At 41.3% G+C, this 15,608-nt stretch overlaps 1 protein-coding gene across 1 annotated transcript; it reads right to left on the minus strand.

Moving 5' to 3' along the window:
- Window positions 1-12,755: 12,755 nt before the first annotated feature.
- Window positions 12,756-13,406, minus strand: LOC138891936 (uncharacterized). The gene has a single exon (XM_070175624.1). The coding sequence runs from the start codon at window positions 13,404-13,406 to the stop codon at window positions 12,756-12,758; it is 651 nt and encodes a 216-aa protein (XP_070031725.1).
- Between the last annotated feature and the right edge of the window lie 2,202 nt (window positions 13,407-15,608).

The raw sequence follows: 15,608 nt of genomic DNA on the forward strand, positions 1-15,608 counted from the left end.
GGCGAAAAAGGACAGAATGGTCCTAGCAATTTTGACTTTTGTTTTTATTTCCTTAATTTCTCACTTTTGAATGTAGCCCATCCCAACTAATATGGGATTGAGGCGTTGTTGTTTTCAATTTTATGTAGTCGATTTCAACTAGTTTGAGATGGAAATTTAATTGTTGTTCCCACTTGGACAATCAAGGTTTAGAAATAAAGATAAAGTGTAGATGTTTCACAATTAATCGTTCTTCTCGTTGTATTAGTCGGGTATCATTAGCCGTGGAGTTAGCATAAGTTTTGCGGTTCGGCCGAACCTAGTAATTTTGATCTAAATTTTATATTTGTTTTGAAAATTTTATTAAATATATATAAATTATTAATTTAGAACTCAGTAACATAAACGAACTAAAATAATGAATCTGTAAATTTTAAATTTGGGCTCCGCCTCTGAGTACCATGGTATGGTGTTATTGATAAAAAGAGGAGTAATTTTTTAACAACTTATCCTAGAAAATTAGATAACATTTATGTGCAAAGTTATAGCAATAGCAATCTGTTTGTTTATTTATTTTTAAAATAATTTCCATCGGATAAAGTCAAACCTCTCAAATAGAAGCATATTCCAAGCTGCATTTCAATGCTTGTCTCTTTTTAAAATGGCTAATTCAATATATCAAGAATCAAATGAAAGCTGGTAGTGGGAAGGCAAGTGTCATTTCAGGGATATAGAGAATAAAGTTTCCAGAATCATAGCATTTGAATAGGACATTCTTGCCTTTAACAAAACAAGAAGAGAAAAGAAAATTCTTATTCTTACTGCTGATTCATATAAAATTGCAAGGAATAAACCTTTTTTTAACATGAGCATAATATCTTTTTGACCACATGTTTAATTCTAAATAATCGGATAATTGGCTGATTTTTAGGTATAAGTGTTTACCCTGAAACGGATAACAATTAAATTCGTACGCGATTTTAAGGATATGTAGATTGATTCAACACAAGTAATCAAAAATGTTAGATAAACGAATTAAAGATGAAATAAATAATCAAAGCAGTTGTGATGTTGAATCCGGGATCGAATTTGAGCTTAACAGTAGTTTTGCCCTCGACCGGACCCTCGACTCGAAGCCAAATGTATATGAAGAACTTATGATTAAAATGAGAACCTTTCAATAACTAGAAAGCAGAGAAATAAGTTTGTATTACTTTGATATGCATGTTACAATGTCCCTATTGAATAAGAACCTCTCCTCCCCCCTTTATATAGTAGGGGAGTTTTACCCCTAGTAAAATTCAAAAAAGGTACAAATCCTCTTTGTACAGCAATCACTGATACGCTACCGGCATCGGAAGAGATCTGCTCCGTGATATCGAGTTGTGTGCGGATATTACGGCCTTCCGTTAGTTATGTACAACCATTTGTAGTGCTTTCCGAGGTCTTGGAGCTCGTTCCAAGTTCGAGGGGTGTTATCTTGTCAGGCCCGGTGGCGAGCACCCCGTTTTAACCTCGATTCAAAGAGTTCTCAGATTCAGTCTCTATCTCATTCATTCATATTTCTTACTTCGTTTGGATCAACGAGAACTCGGAGTGTGTGCTGACCCCGAGTTTACTCGTATACAGATAGTCCCCTCGTTTCTCAGAGAGTAGGTTCGCCGAAACGACGTGAAATGATGTATGAGCCTCGGTTCCTTCATTCGTACGTTACAACCGAAACTACGAATAAGCCGAAATGTCCCATCAGTCGTGTCGTTCTGACTTCAGACACGTGTGAATCATCGGATGGTCGCCTCCGAATGCGAAATGTCGCGTATTGATTACATTTTCTCCTATAAAACCTTCGACCTTTTATACTTCTTCCACTTTCCGATCCTAACTTTTATCTTCGAACTCTCTAGCGGCTATCAACTCTTCATCTCTTTATCTCTGATCTTCAAATCTTCTTAACTGTTCTTAGGTTTTTACCCAGATCTTCATCCTACCTTCAAACCTTCATACCTTTTCCTTCAAACCTTCATATCTCCCCTTCAAATCTTCTTATTTTCCATAGTCAAGACTTCCAAATCAGTTCCTCAGCAGGTTGCCACTTCATCTTTCCACCTGGTCACAGGTACCGAGGCGGCCGTTCCCGAGGTGGTTGCTCTCGAGACGATTGCTCCCGAGGTCATTACATCCGAAGTGGCTGCTACCGAATCGGCCCCAGAGCCCTCCATGAAAAGCTTTATTCTCGGGGGCTGTTCAATTGTAGACGACTTCGAAGTCAAAAAGGCTGTATCCAAACAAGATCGAGGTGAAGGGGCATCGAGATATATATGCTATATTACCGAAGATACCCTTCCCATAGTCTGAGAGGACTGTAAATGGGGAGGTAAGGACGTGGTAGTCCCCGGGCTTGAGGACGATATGACAACTCGCATGGAGGGATATTTAAGTGTTTACACTTACCCCTTCATGTTGGGCCCGGTAGACCCAGTAGTTTTGGCTTTTTGCAAGAGGTAAGAGGTGTGCCTTGGGCAAATCTACCTGTCTCTTTGGAGGATCGTGATCCTCCTATGTTATTTTGTGAACAACACCTAATATCCTCGGTTCACCCTCGACCACCTACTTAATAAATCTCACTCGCCGGGCAAACAAGGCTTCCTTTTCGAGCATCAATAAGGATCGAGGCTGGCAGGGGTGCTTCATTCGGGTAAACTTTGAAGATTTGATCCCTCCCGAATTCCCGTCATTTCCCGAGAAGTGAAATGCATCTCGTAAGTGTAGTCTTTTCTTGAGTGGAAAGTATTCTTTTGTTTTATTTCTCGCTATCAGTATTTGCGCTCGTGCAGCTGTTGCTCGGGTTCTCAATGCAATACCCCAGGTCAAGGTGTGGATCGAAGGCATCTACAAGCAGATGTCATACTTTGAGTGCTCGTGGCGCAAGCTTTCGAAGGGACAAAGGGAGGCCCGATCTCATGGTAAGGCTCTTCCCAGAATAGTTACTATTACTCCCCAAACTTACATAACGTTGACCTATTCTTTTTTCCTTCGCAAGTTTGCCTAAGACCACCAAACTTAGGCCGCTGGAAGGGGACTAAGGTGCACCCTTATCCGTTGATTCCCTCGTTACGGGGTAGCCCGGGGCTGCTGCGGGGGAGAAAAAGAAGACAAAAAGAAAGTCTTCGGGCTCGTCCGGTCCTGAGGTGAAGCCAAACAAGAGGTCGGCTTCCCGGGCTCGTAATCCCAAGAAGAACACCAACTCCCAACTACCGGATTCTAACTCGCTTCACTGGCTCAGGGATGAATCCAAAAAAGATGACATATTTGTCGCTAGCGGATCGACCCCTACCGGGGAGCTTGCGGCAACCGAGGAAATGAGCCATGAGGCTGATCCTCTTCCGACTCGAAAGGCCGAGATGGAGACGGGGGTTGAGACCTCCCGAGAAGTTGTTTCAATTCCGAAGGAGGAGATCGGGATGATAGACATAATCGAGACACCCTCCTATACCGAGTCCATGCTTGAAGTGGCCCAAGTGGGCAAGGAAAAATCAAGTGAAGGGGCTCAGTGTGCAGAGGATCCCCTCCATTCCTTCTTCAACGATATGGATATGTCAACACTGGAAGACTTCTTCGGGACGGGTCACCTGGAGATACCAAAGAAGGATGTCCATTCGGGAACTATCGGGTCTAGTACGAGCCCAAGATTTGTGAAGCGATTCCCTGAATCAAGCATAGATCCTGGGCGAAAGAGGACGGTTGTTCTCACAATCCCGGAGGATGCTCGGATCCTGTCCGCTCCTGTAGGGGTAGCCAGCTACCTTCAATGCCTGGTGACCGATGAGGACCAGGCAAAGATGAACGAGGTAGGCACGTCGAGTCTTTTTAATGAGGCGCAGCAAGCGCTGAACCGGGTAAGATTCTAACACTTTCACACTTCCTTCATGAATTCCACTTAAGTCTAAATCTCTCCTACCACTTTCGTTATTTCACAGGCCTCAGTACTCTATCATGAGAGCTTCCTCCGGTACCGCTTGGAAATCACCCAACTTTAGTTCGAACTCAAAGAGCAGGTCCGGAAGAAAGACATGTATAGGCTTCTCAGCGAGCTACAGAATGAGGCCCTTAAAGATCTCCATGCCGAACTGGAAAAAGCTCAAAATGAGGCTTCAACCCTGAAACGGGAACATGGCGACCTAGTTGAAAAGGTAAAGGTCGTTGAAGCTAAAAACGAGGAGCTAGTCGTGGTGGCTAATAACATAACTTCGCAGGTCCAACAGAAGATCGACCAGATCGACCAGCTCTGAGCCTAGATGAACGAGGTTCAGGCCATGACCCAAGGGTGGAAAAGCAAAATGCACCCGCTAACATCAGTTGAGAACCAACTTCGGGTGGTGAAAGACAAAGCTGACAAGTGGTCTCAGCTGAATGACGATCTCCGAGTACAGTTGAGCTCGGTCGTCGCTGAACGTGATGCCCTCGGTAGAGAATATGAGGTTGTAAAGTCCAAATTGGACACAACCTCTGCCGATGACAAATAGATGGTGCCCAATATAAGGCCTATGTAGAGGAAGTCGAGACTCGCCTGAAGGCAAAGGCCGATATATAAAGTGGTTGTCCTGAATAGAGACCCTCGAAGAGATCCACGCTGATGTTTTGACATGTCGGCTGAGATTGAGGAAGCAAAAAAGCTCGAGGCAGAGGCGAAGTAGCTTTACGGGCCCGAAGACGCCGAAGACTTCGAGGGTTCTGAAGGATCCGAAGGCTCCGACGGTTCTAGCAAGGAGTGGCGGTGAATATCAGGTGTAGATACCTTAGTACTTTTTTTGGTTTTGGTCTCATGTATATAAATTTTTTTTGTTTATTTGAAGCCATTTTATGGGGCCTTTGTAAGTATATTTCGGAATATATATATATATATATATATATATATATATATATATATATAAATTTTCCTTTCTGGCAATTTTGTGTCTTTACTTTTTCTTTATCTTTTCATAATTTCTATTCTTGTGATGTTTCTAATGCCTTAGCATAGAATCAAAAGTAGTTATAGGGCGTTCGATTTTTAGAGGTATGAACGGAGCCTGACTTCGATACAACTTTGTTTCCTAGAGGCTTCAAAAACTCGGTGTGACCGGAAGGTTTTTCAATATTCTTAAGTGGTTTTAGACGATGCTTTTGCCGAGGGTAATCTTTTAGTAGGTTTCGAGTTTTTATAAAGGCCTTACTTTCTGATTACGAGCTTCGAACGTCTCCGAGCCATTTTTAGGGTGGCCATAGCCTTTTATATTTTGGCACCGCCTAATAGGTTTGGTGTTTCCGGGATTAAGTAGCCCGATTTATCTGAACGTTATTTTGACGACAGTACCTGAGTAGGGGTAGCCCTTGGGCTCGATAGTTCCCAAATAGGTATAGCCCTTGGGCTCGATAGCCCCCGAAGAAGTAGCTCGTAGGCTCTTAGGATCCAGAATTTAAGAGGCAAGAAAATGTATAATAGCAAGGCGAAACTTTCTTTCATTTCTATGTGTAAAGTACATGATCGAAAACGCGCAAAAGCTTGTATCATGGCTAAAGTGGACTACGTGGGCATGATTCACACGACCGTTTGTCCCTTACAATGAATCCTAACCACCGATCTTTAGCTTCTCGCATACAAGTTTTTCTTTTTTCCTTGCTAAATTTTTCCTCGCTAAAAATGGCCGTAATTCGAGGGTAATGGACTCCAGTATTCGAGGTCAATATTGAGAGGGATCGGATACTGTTGATGCGAAATGTATGCCCATTGACTCTGGTTTGAGACCGGCCTTCAAATCTAAGTTAGCATGTTTTACTGTTGTCTCGTTAAACATCTTGCCAGAAAACCCATTTTGAAAAGAAAGTAGTTCAAGGGAAAAAGAGTACAACGCGTGCTTTCAAACCTAACATCCATATCCATCATTGGTCGTTTACCTATAAATAATAGTCCGTTTCGTAACATGATTAAAAAGTGACTAAGTTCGTACCTTAGCAGTAGTACCGCTTTAAGTGTGCCACGTTCCAGTTGTTCGGTAGTTGCACATTATTTCTTGCTTCGAGTTTGTAAAAACCTTTTCCGGTAATTCCGACGATTCAATATGGTCCTTCCCAATTCTGTCCCAACTTTCCCTTGTTTGTGTTCCGGGTGTGTAATATTACTTTCCTCAACACCAAGTCTCCGATCTTGAAATGTCGAAGGTTGGCTCTTCGGTTATAGTATCTTTCTATCTGCTGTTTCTTGGTGGCCAACCGGACTAAATCTGCCTCGCGACTTTCATCCAATAGTTCTAGGTTCGTGACCATGGACTTGCCGTTTGACTCTTTGGTCACATATTGGAATCTGAGGCTCGACTCTCCCACCTCGGCTAGTATCAAGGCTTCGGCCTCGTAGACCAACAAAAACAGAGTGGCCCCGGTACTAGACTTTGAGGTTGTATGATATGTCCATAGGACTTCGGGAAAGATTTCCTTCCATTTCCCCTTGGCATCGGTCAATATCTTTTTTAGGTTTTGATGTAAGGTCTTGTTTGTTGATTCCATCTGTCCGTTCCCACTAGGGTGGTAAGGTGTTGATAGTATCTTATTAATCTTGTGATATTCGAAAAAATTATTTACCTTGCTACCGATGAATTGCTTCCAATTATCGCACATGACTTCAACCTGTTTCCCAAATCGACATATTATGTGGTCCCAATTGAAGTCAATGACTTCTTTCTCCCGGAAATTTTTGAATGCTTGAGCCTCGACCCATTTGAAAAAATAATCAGTCATGAATAGTATAAATTGAGCTTTACCGGGTGCCCATGGTAGGGGACCGACGATGTCCATTCCCTATTTCGTAAAGGGCCTTGGGTACAAGACCGAGTGGAGTATCTCTCCCGGTTGATGGATCATCGGTGTGTGTCTCTGGCAGTCGTGGCATTTTCGTACAATGTCCTTCGCATCCTTCTCTATTTCGGTCCAATAATAGTCGGCCCTGATTAATTTCCGAACCAGAGATTCTACCCCCGAATGGTTTCCGCAAGTGCCTTCGTGAACTTTTCTTAAGGCGTACACGGTATTTCCCGGCCCCAAGTATCTAGATAACGGGACGTTGAATGTTCTTCTAAACAATGTCCCTTCGACCAAGCTGAATCTGGCAGCCTTGGTAGGCCCTCGATTCATTAGGATCTGAAGGCAGTCTCCTAGTTTTCAAGTAATCTATGTACTTGTTCCTCCAATCACAGGTTAAACTCGTTGAGTTTACTTCGACGTGGCCTTCTTCGACCACAGACTTCATGAGTTGTACGACTGTTCCCAAACTGAATTCATCGTAGCCAACCGATGACCCCAAGTTAGCCAGAGCATCAGCCTCATTGTTTTGATCTCGGGACACATGTTGTAAGGTCCATTCCTTGAATTTTTGCAATGTTACCTATAACTTGTCTAAATACCTTCGCATTCGTTCCTTTTTCACTTGGAACGTATCATTGACTTGATTTACCACGATGAGGAAATCACACTTAGTTTCGACCACCTCAGCGACCCCAAGGCGTTTAGCCAATTCGAGACCTGCAATTTTGGTCTCATACTCAATCTTATTGTTAGTTAATTTCACAGTTCTAATAGATTGCCTAATTACACTTCCCATAGGTGGTTTCAACATGATACCGAGTTCGGACTCCTTTGCGTTCAATGCACCATCCGTAAAAAGGGTCCAGATTCTTGAGGGAGTCCACGAGGTTAACAATAACGCCCTTTTGACATCGGGTATTAAAGCCGACGTAACGTCGGCCACGAAGTCTGCCAAAATTTGAGATTTGATAGCATTTCAGGGTCAATACTCGATATCGTACCTGCTGATTTCGACGACCCATTTGTCCAACCGGCCCGAGAGCTCTGATTTGTGCATGATGTTCCTCAATGGGTAAGATGTCACGATACATACGGGGTGACATTGAAAGTACGGTTTTAATTTTTAGGAGGCGTTTATCAGAGCGAACGCCAATTTTTCTAGGTGAGGGTATCTTGTTTCGGCCTCGCCTAGAGTTATAAGACTCCACTTACCGCCACCTAGGATATTGCCAAGTAAAGGTATAACTGCTCGTCCGCCTTCGGAGTGTGGAGCAAGGGAGGACTCGAAAGGTACTGTTTGAGTTCTTCTAAATCTTGTTGGAATTCTGGGGTTCAGGAAAAGTTATTCTTCTTCAATAGTGAGAAGAACTGATGGCTTTCGTTTGAGGACCTCCATATGAACCGTCCCAGGGCGGCAATACACCCGGTTAGCCTCTGAACAACCTTGACATTATCCACCACGGTGATGTTTTCTATGGCTTTGAATTTATCGGGATTGATCTAGATCCCTCGATTGGATACCATAACCCGAGGAGTTTTCTAGATCCGACCCCGTATGCAAACTTTTTCGGATCCGACCCCGAATGCGGACTTTTCTGGGTCCAGCTTCATATTGTATTTTTTCAATATGTCAAATTTTTCCTGCAAATGTTTCAAATGGTCCTCTGCTCGCAGGGACTTGACTAACATGTACTAAACATAAACTTCCATTGATTTTCCTATATGTTCTTCGAAGATCCGGTTTACTAGGCGTTGATAGGTGGAGTTGGCGTTCTTTAACCCAAATGGAATTACGTTATAACAATAGGTGTCGAATTTAGTAATAAAGGAAGTTTTCTCTTGATCGTGTGGGTCCATCTGAATGTGCTTGTACACGGAATAGGCATCGAGAAAATTGAGTATCTCGTGCCTGGCCGTTGCATCGATCATCCGATCGATGTTAGGCAAAGGGAAAGAATCCTTAGGGCATGCCTTGTTCAGATCATTATAATCCACACACATTCTTAGATTATTTCCTTTTTTAGGTACTATCACAACGTTAGCTAACCAATCCAGGTATTTAATGTAACGACCCCACTTGTCATTTTGAACATTTATGCTCCTTTCAACTATTTTAATCTTGATTAGCTTCATATGATATATTATGACCAAGTTTAATTTTTTTTAGTATTCGACCTCGTATCGGTGTTTTGATAATTTTGTTAGGTCCGGATGGTGATTTTGGACTCGGGCGTATGCCCGAAATTTAATTTGGATATTTCTAGGATGTTTCGACGTCGTTTCGTCAAGCATAAGTGGTATCACATTAAGCAAATGAGCTCCAGATTCAGTTTTTATTGAAGCATTAGATCCGTATCGAAATTACGGAGCCATAGCAAAAAGAATTATCGAATTCAAAGAGTTATGTCCATTTTCGATCGAAATAGAAAAGATTTTCCATCGCCAGCGCCTAGGGTAGCGTGGGGCGCTAGACTTGGCGCTGGGAATCTTGAGGTTCTGGAAACTGGGCCACAGGTAGCGCCCCACACTACCTGTGGCGCCCAAAATGTTATATACTCATTTCGGGTTCATTTTTTCCCATTTCTCTTGGCCGAATTTTGGGATTTTCCTCCACTCTGTCAAGACCTCCAACTCCCCCCCCCCCCCCATCTTCAAGGTGAGTAATCCCTACTAATTTGGTGTTTTATTCTATCAATTCCACCCTAAAACTAACTCAATCCTCCATAAAATACATATATCTTCAAGAACTCAAAGTATGGTTTTGCAAAATTTCTTCTAAAAGGTAATCCTATACCCTTAGACTTACATGTATGGATATATTACGAGAATATGAGTATTAATTAAGTATTGGAACTTATGGTATGGTGATTAGAAGCCACAACTTCCCAATTTAAATACATAACCATTGTAGAGATTGAAAGATGATTATTTGATAGAATTTTGTTGGTTGGGTGTGGATGGATGGTCATGTATGTGATGTTGGAAGTTATGAATTGTTTAAGAATGATGGTGGGATAAATTGTTGGTAAATGGTAGTAGTTGGATGAACTAATTCTATGGTTAAGAGATGTAGAGATTCATGCCTACTAGGTGTTTGATAAAGTGCCTAAATGACCTAAATTATGGAATTTGTTACTAATATTGGTTCCATTGGATGTTGTTATTATAGATTAAAATTGCTTAGTGTAGTGGATTATTGTAGTATCATTAAGGGACTAATTTGAGGTGTGTTGCCTAAACTTCTCTCTTAGAATCGAATTTCATAATGTTCCCGTAAGTTTCAAGTATGGTTGGCTCAATTCCTAATTCATATGTTCCAAGTTATTCCTTATAAACTTGACTATTCCGAAAGAGGCTTATGTCTAAAGATATATGTTCAAAGTATGGGTTGTGTATTAAAATGTTATATCTTTGAGTCGTGTTCCAAATGAAAGCTAGTATGCCAAATTGTGTGAGAAACATCGATATGCTTAAGACTCTTAATTGCTCATATGTGTACCTAAAGTCTTGATTGGAAATGCCTTGTTGTTGATAATATATAAAGATGCTCGAAAGTGAAAGAAGTGAGTTGGTGATATAAAATTTGGCCACCATGCCAAGAATGATAGTTATACTTGTGGCCAATGGTGCCAATGAAATGAAATGATGAGAGAAAGCTTAATAAATGAGCCTTGATTCAACTATTCCAAATTGACTTCAAAAATAAATTTGCCTAAAAGCTTATGTACTCAAGTCGTGCCCAAATGTGGTTGTTTCAACTAATGCTATGCTTTGTAAATATTTCTAACGCGTTTTGAGCTCCTATATATTCATGAGTTGAAATTGTGTATTCCCCTTTTTGGAGAAAAGTATTTCAAAAATAAATGATGTATTACTCGTTTATGATTTTAACTTGTGCTTCGATTGCCAATCATTTTACTCTATTTCTTGGAAAGAAATCCATTGTGTTTAAAGTCTTCATTACTAATGAACCTAGAGTTGTGATTTCCGGAATATTCTATTTGTTGATATTTATGACGATGATCCATGAAAGGAAAGAAATAAAAGTGTGGAATATGAAATACGACCATTATGCCATGAATGAAGAATCATATGTATGGCCAAGAGAGCTAATGAAATAATGATATTTTAAGAGGTTGAAAGTACCAATGAGGCTATATACGGCATGAAAGGTTATGAGGTAAAATGCAATTTGTACTTCTGTTTCCTTTGTATGCAAATCAAAAATGTATTTGGGAGTATCGATAGTCACCGAGGAAGGGTAGGTTAAAATAACCTAACTCTGAAACTACACGTATTGGTGTAGGAGTGGATTGTGATTATTCCCCTTATTTAGGATGAGATTGATGTGATAAAATTATTCTCCTTAATTGGGATGAGATGGTTGATATAAAAGGATGATGTCGATCAACACGGCATTGTGGTGAGATGTCCTAGCCGATCGGGTCGTGATTGGCGCCATGCCGTACATATGGTTGTGATTGAGGAAATTGTAATTGAAATTGTGATCGACATTGGGACTGTGGTTGATATTTCGGATGAGACGGCCTAGCCGATCAGGTCGTGATCGAACTCCGTGCTAAATGTACGGTAGTATTATGAACAGTGGTATATTGGTGCTAAAGATCTCCCAACCAAAAATAATATTATCTTTGTATTTTGAAAATTAGTATGTTTTAACTTGGCTTTTGGATATCATTGATTGTTCATAGTGGTTTCCATGGGTTTCTTCTTATATTGGCATTCTATTTTGAAAGAGGACATTTAGCTTTACATACTAGTAGTATTCCATATGCACTAACATCCCTTTTGTTGGGGACGATGTATCTTCAATGGATGCATGTGGTTCATCAGCGGGCAACTTTGGTCCTCGTTAGCAGTTACTCCCTATTCAGCAGGTTTTGGTGAGCCCTACTCTATTCCGGACTTGATGTCATTTGATGTTGTACTTTGTATTTTGAGGTATAGCCAGGGCCTTGTTGCCAGCATTTCCATATTACTCTTCTGTTGTACTTAGAGGCTCCGTAGACAGGTTATGGGTGGTATTTGATGTTAGGAATTGAACTAGAAATGTTGGTATTTGGCAAATATATTTTTCATTATATGTATAGACTTATAATATTTTGGAAATCGTAAATGAATTTCTTTTGAGAAATGGGTAAAGAATGGAGAACATTACACTCTCCTCATGTATATCTCTTGATATTAATTTTATATTGTTCATGAGCAAGATTGGATAGAAGGCATCAAGTACGCTTGCTCGATCGGGTTATCTTGGTTGAGCGTCGGTCACGCTCCCCGAGGTCGAGGCGTGATATTTAACTTCTCGAATGGACCCTATTTTAAGGATTTTAGATACCTCATCCTTGATGAATGCATGCTTCACTTTGAATTGAGGTCTCCTCTTCTATTTAACCGGGTGGAACTTCAGATCCAAACTTAGCTTATAAATGGTTACCTACGGCAGGATCCATGTCATGTCAAGATGGGACCAAGCGAAATAAGATATGTTAGATATAAGAAATTTAATGATTTTTTTCCTGAGCTCGGGAATTAACCTCGTGCCCAAGTATACCTTCTGATTGGGTAGATGTTCTATCAATATGACTTGCTCCAGCTCCTCACCGTCGATCTGGTGGCATCGGAATCATCAGGAGTTATGAACGACCTATGAACTCCGTAATCATCCTCCTCATCTACTCCACGTCCTTCCGGATCGGTTGGGACCGGTATCAGTGATTGCTATTAATATTTTTCCTTTCTAGTTGGCTCTGTGATTTTTGATATCGAGACCACGGGCACTAGGATCACCTAGTTGACTATAAACATTTCTTTTGCAGCCCTCTACTCTCTGGAAACTGTCTTGATTCCTCCCAGTGTAGGAACTTCAGTGCCTGGTGTAATATTGAGGGTACTGCCCTTATGTTGTGAACCCATGGCCTTCAGAATAAGGCGTTATACCTCATGTCCCCTTCGATCACGTAGAATTTTGTATCTTGATTCATCCCGGCAGTATTGGCTGAGCTGCCTGGATCAATCAACACACGTTTAACTCGAGATTTGTTGATAAGTACGGATATCACTAGTGCATCATTATGAGGTTGTACGATGCCTTCGGCATCCTCGTCGCTGAACGAAATGGTTCCCCCCGGGATGTAATCTCGCGTGCGCTTTTCCCTCGTGATGGATACTTTAGTGCACTTTATCATTGGTCCTTGGGGGACATGGACCTCTCCAATGAACATATTGATGACGTGTTGAGGTTCTTCTTGTTCAGTCTGTTTGTTGGAATCCTTGTTCCTGAAGTGGTTTTTGGATCGATCACTCAGAAACTCTCGGAGGTTCCCGTTATAAAACAACCGGACAACTTCTTCTCTCAATTGTTGGCAATCCTCGGTCATGTGGCCATGAGTGCCATGATACTTACACATCAGGTTAGGATCTCTCCGGGTAGGATCAGACTGCAATGGTCGAGGCCATTTGGTTTCCTTGATGCGCCCAATGGCCGATATTATGTTGGCTGCGTCAATGTTGAAGTTATACTCTGATAATCTCGGTGCTTCCCTTCCCCCCGAGCGTCCTATCAAAACCATTCTTGCTCATCACACCTCGGCTATTGGTCCCATGGTCACTTCCCTTCTCGTTCCTCGTGGGGTTATTTCCGAGCCCATTTCCCCTTCGATCTGCACTGTATGGTTGATACCGATCTCGGACTAGCCTTGATTTGTGATCGACGACTCTCTTAGGCATGTCTTCGGTTCTGATGGGATAAACGGACCCAGAAGGGGCCCTGAGTTGGTCATCCTTGACTCTGATTTTTGACTGGTACCTGTTGTGGACGTCGGCCCAAGTTACCACTGGGTACTCTACCAATTATTTTTCCAGCTACTGTGAAGCCAAGGAGCTTCGGGGGTTAAGTCCCTGAGTAAATGCCTGAACGAACCAATCGTCCGCAAACGGAGGCAATTCCATCTATTTTGATAGGTTACAGGTACTTTGGTCATAAATACTTTACTTTATGTTTTGACGATCTAACAAACTTACCATCCAGAACCAGATAAGGAACCTGTTACACATTTACAATACCTTAATATCACAAAGTTCCAGGTTGGGATCCAGCGTGGGATATAACTTAACTCTTCAGAGTGGAAGGGACAGCTGAGGGAACAGGTCCCTACCAGTTCCCAAGGAGACTGTACGAAGTTAACTCTCCAGTTGGAAAGTTGCTGCCTACACACGTTACTGTACAGGAACAGTGCAGTAGTCAACTTTCTGTGGAAGGCTTTTTACCTACCTTGCTTGCATCATTGTAAGTGATGTCACACATGTATTAATACAATAAAGGAAGGTAAAATAACTCACTTGAACACTTGCAAATTAAAAAGAAAATTTTCTCTCAAGTGCTAGCCACCACATCTCTCAAGAACAAAACTACTGCAACCTCAAGGACCAGATCCAAAGATTGAAGATATCTTAAGTCCTTAGGTTTGTTGAGTCATTGTTATTTTGTTCTTCACTTGTAATTCCTACTTATCTTAGTTAGAAGTATTGTGTAGGAAACCTTTGTAAATCATAAATCATTGTATTTGTGTCTTGGCTAGAGTTAGTCGAGTTGAAAGTCTTTGTAATAGAGGTATTACAAAGTGGCTTATAATAGGTGTGTTACAAGTTAGTGAGGGATACCAAAGTCTTTGTAATAGAATTATTACAAAGTGGCTTGTAATAGAGTATTACAAGTTAGTGAGGAATTAAGAGGTTAATTCCTAGGTTGCATAGGTTGTAATCTGAAGTTTGCTCGGTTTAGTGGAGTTGAAATACTACTAGGGTAGGTCGTAATTTTTGATCCATTGAGCAAGGCGTTTTTCACGTAAATATCACGTGTTCTTTATTTACTACCGATTTATTGTGGGAACAGATAGAGGACCTGGTTCCTTATACTGTTTGGTTTTATAGTCTGTTGCTTACTGTGGGAACTGATAGAGAACCTAGTTCTCTATACAGTTTGATGAACGCTTAGTTTCTATCAATTGGTATTATAGAAGGTTCTTTCCAAATATTTAACACCTAGAAAGGATCTACATGGCTGCTCCACCGAACTTCGAGGAAGGACAATCAACGTACAGACCACCAAGATTCAAGCCAATACTATAGTTGGTGGAAAACAAGAATACATGACTTCATTATGGCTGAGGACTCAGAGCTGTGGGATGTAATCTATGATGGACCTTTTGTTCCCATGAAAATCGTTGGTGAGGGAATAGTTACAGTCCCTAAAACAAGAAATGAGTACAACGATGTTGATAGAAAGGCTATTGAGAAGAATTTCAGGCAAAGAAGATTCTTGTTGTGGCATCGGACCAGATGCGTACAACTGCATCTCAGCTTGTCAGTCTGCTAAGGAGATTTGGGAAGCTCTTCAAACTGCCCATGAGGGAACTAGTCAGGTTAAGCAGTCCAAAATTGATATGCTTACTACTGAGTATGAGCTTTTCAAGATGAAGGAGGATGAGTCTATTCAAGATATGCACACACGTTTCACCTCCATTATCAATGAGCTTCACTCCCTTGGAGAAGTCATCCCAAGAAACAAGCTGGTCCGAAAAATACTCAGTGTTTTACCAGGTTCTTTGGAAAATAAAGTGAATTCTATCATTGAAGCAAAGGATTTGCAGAAGCTGACCATTGATGAACTCATTGGAAATCTCAAAACTTATGAGATGAAGAGAAAGAAGGATCTTGAAAGAAGAGAGCCCAAGAAGGAGAAGAATCTGGTTCTCAAGGCTGCCAACAAAGAC

Source organism: Nicotiana tomentosiformis, chromosome 5, assembly GCF_000390325.3.
Source record: "Nicotiana tomentosiformis chromosome 5, ASM39032v3, whole genome shotgun sequence".
NCBI classification, from domain to species: domain Eukaryota; kingdom Viridiplantae; phylum Streptophyta; class Magnoliopsida; order Solanales; family Solanaceae; genus Nicotiana; species Nicotiana tomentosiformis.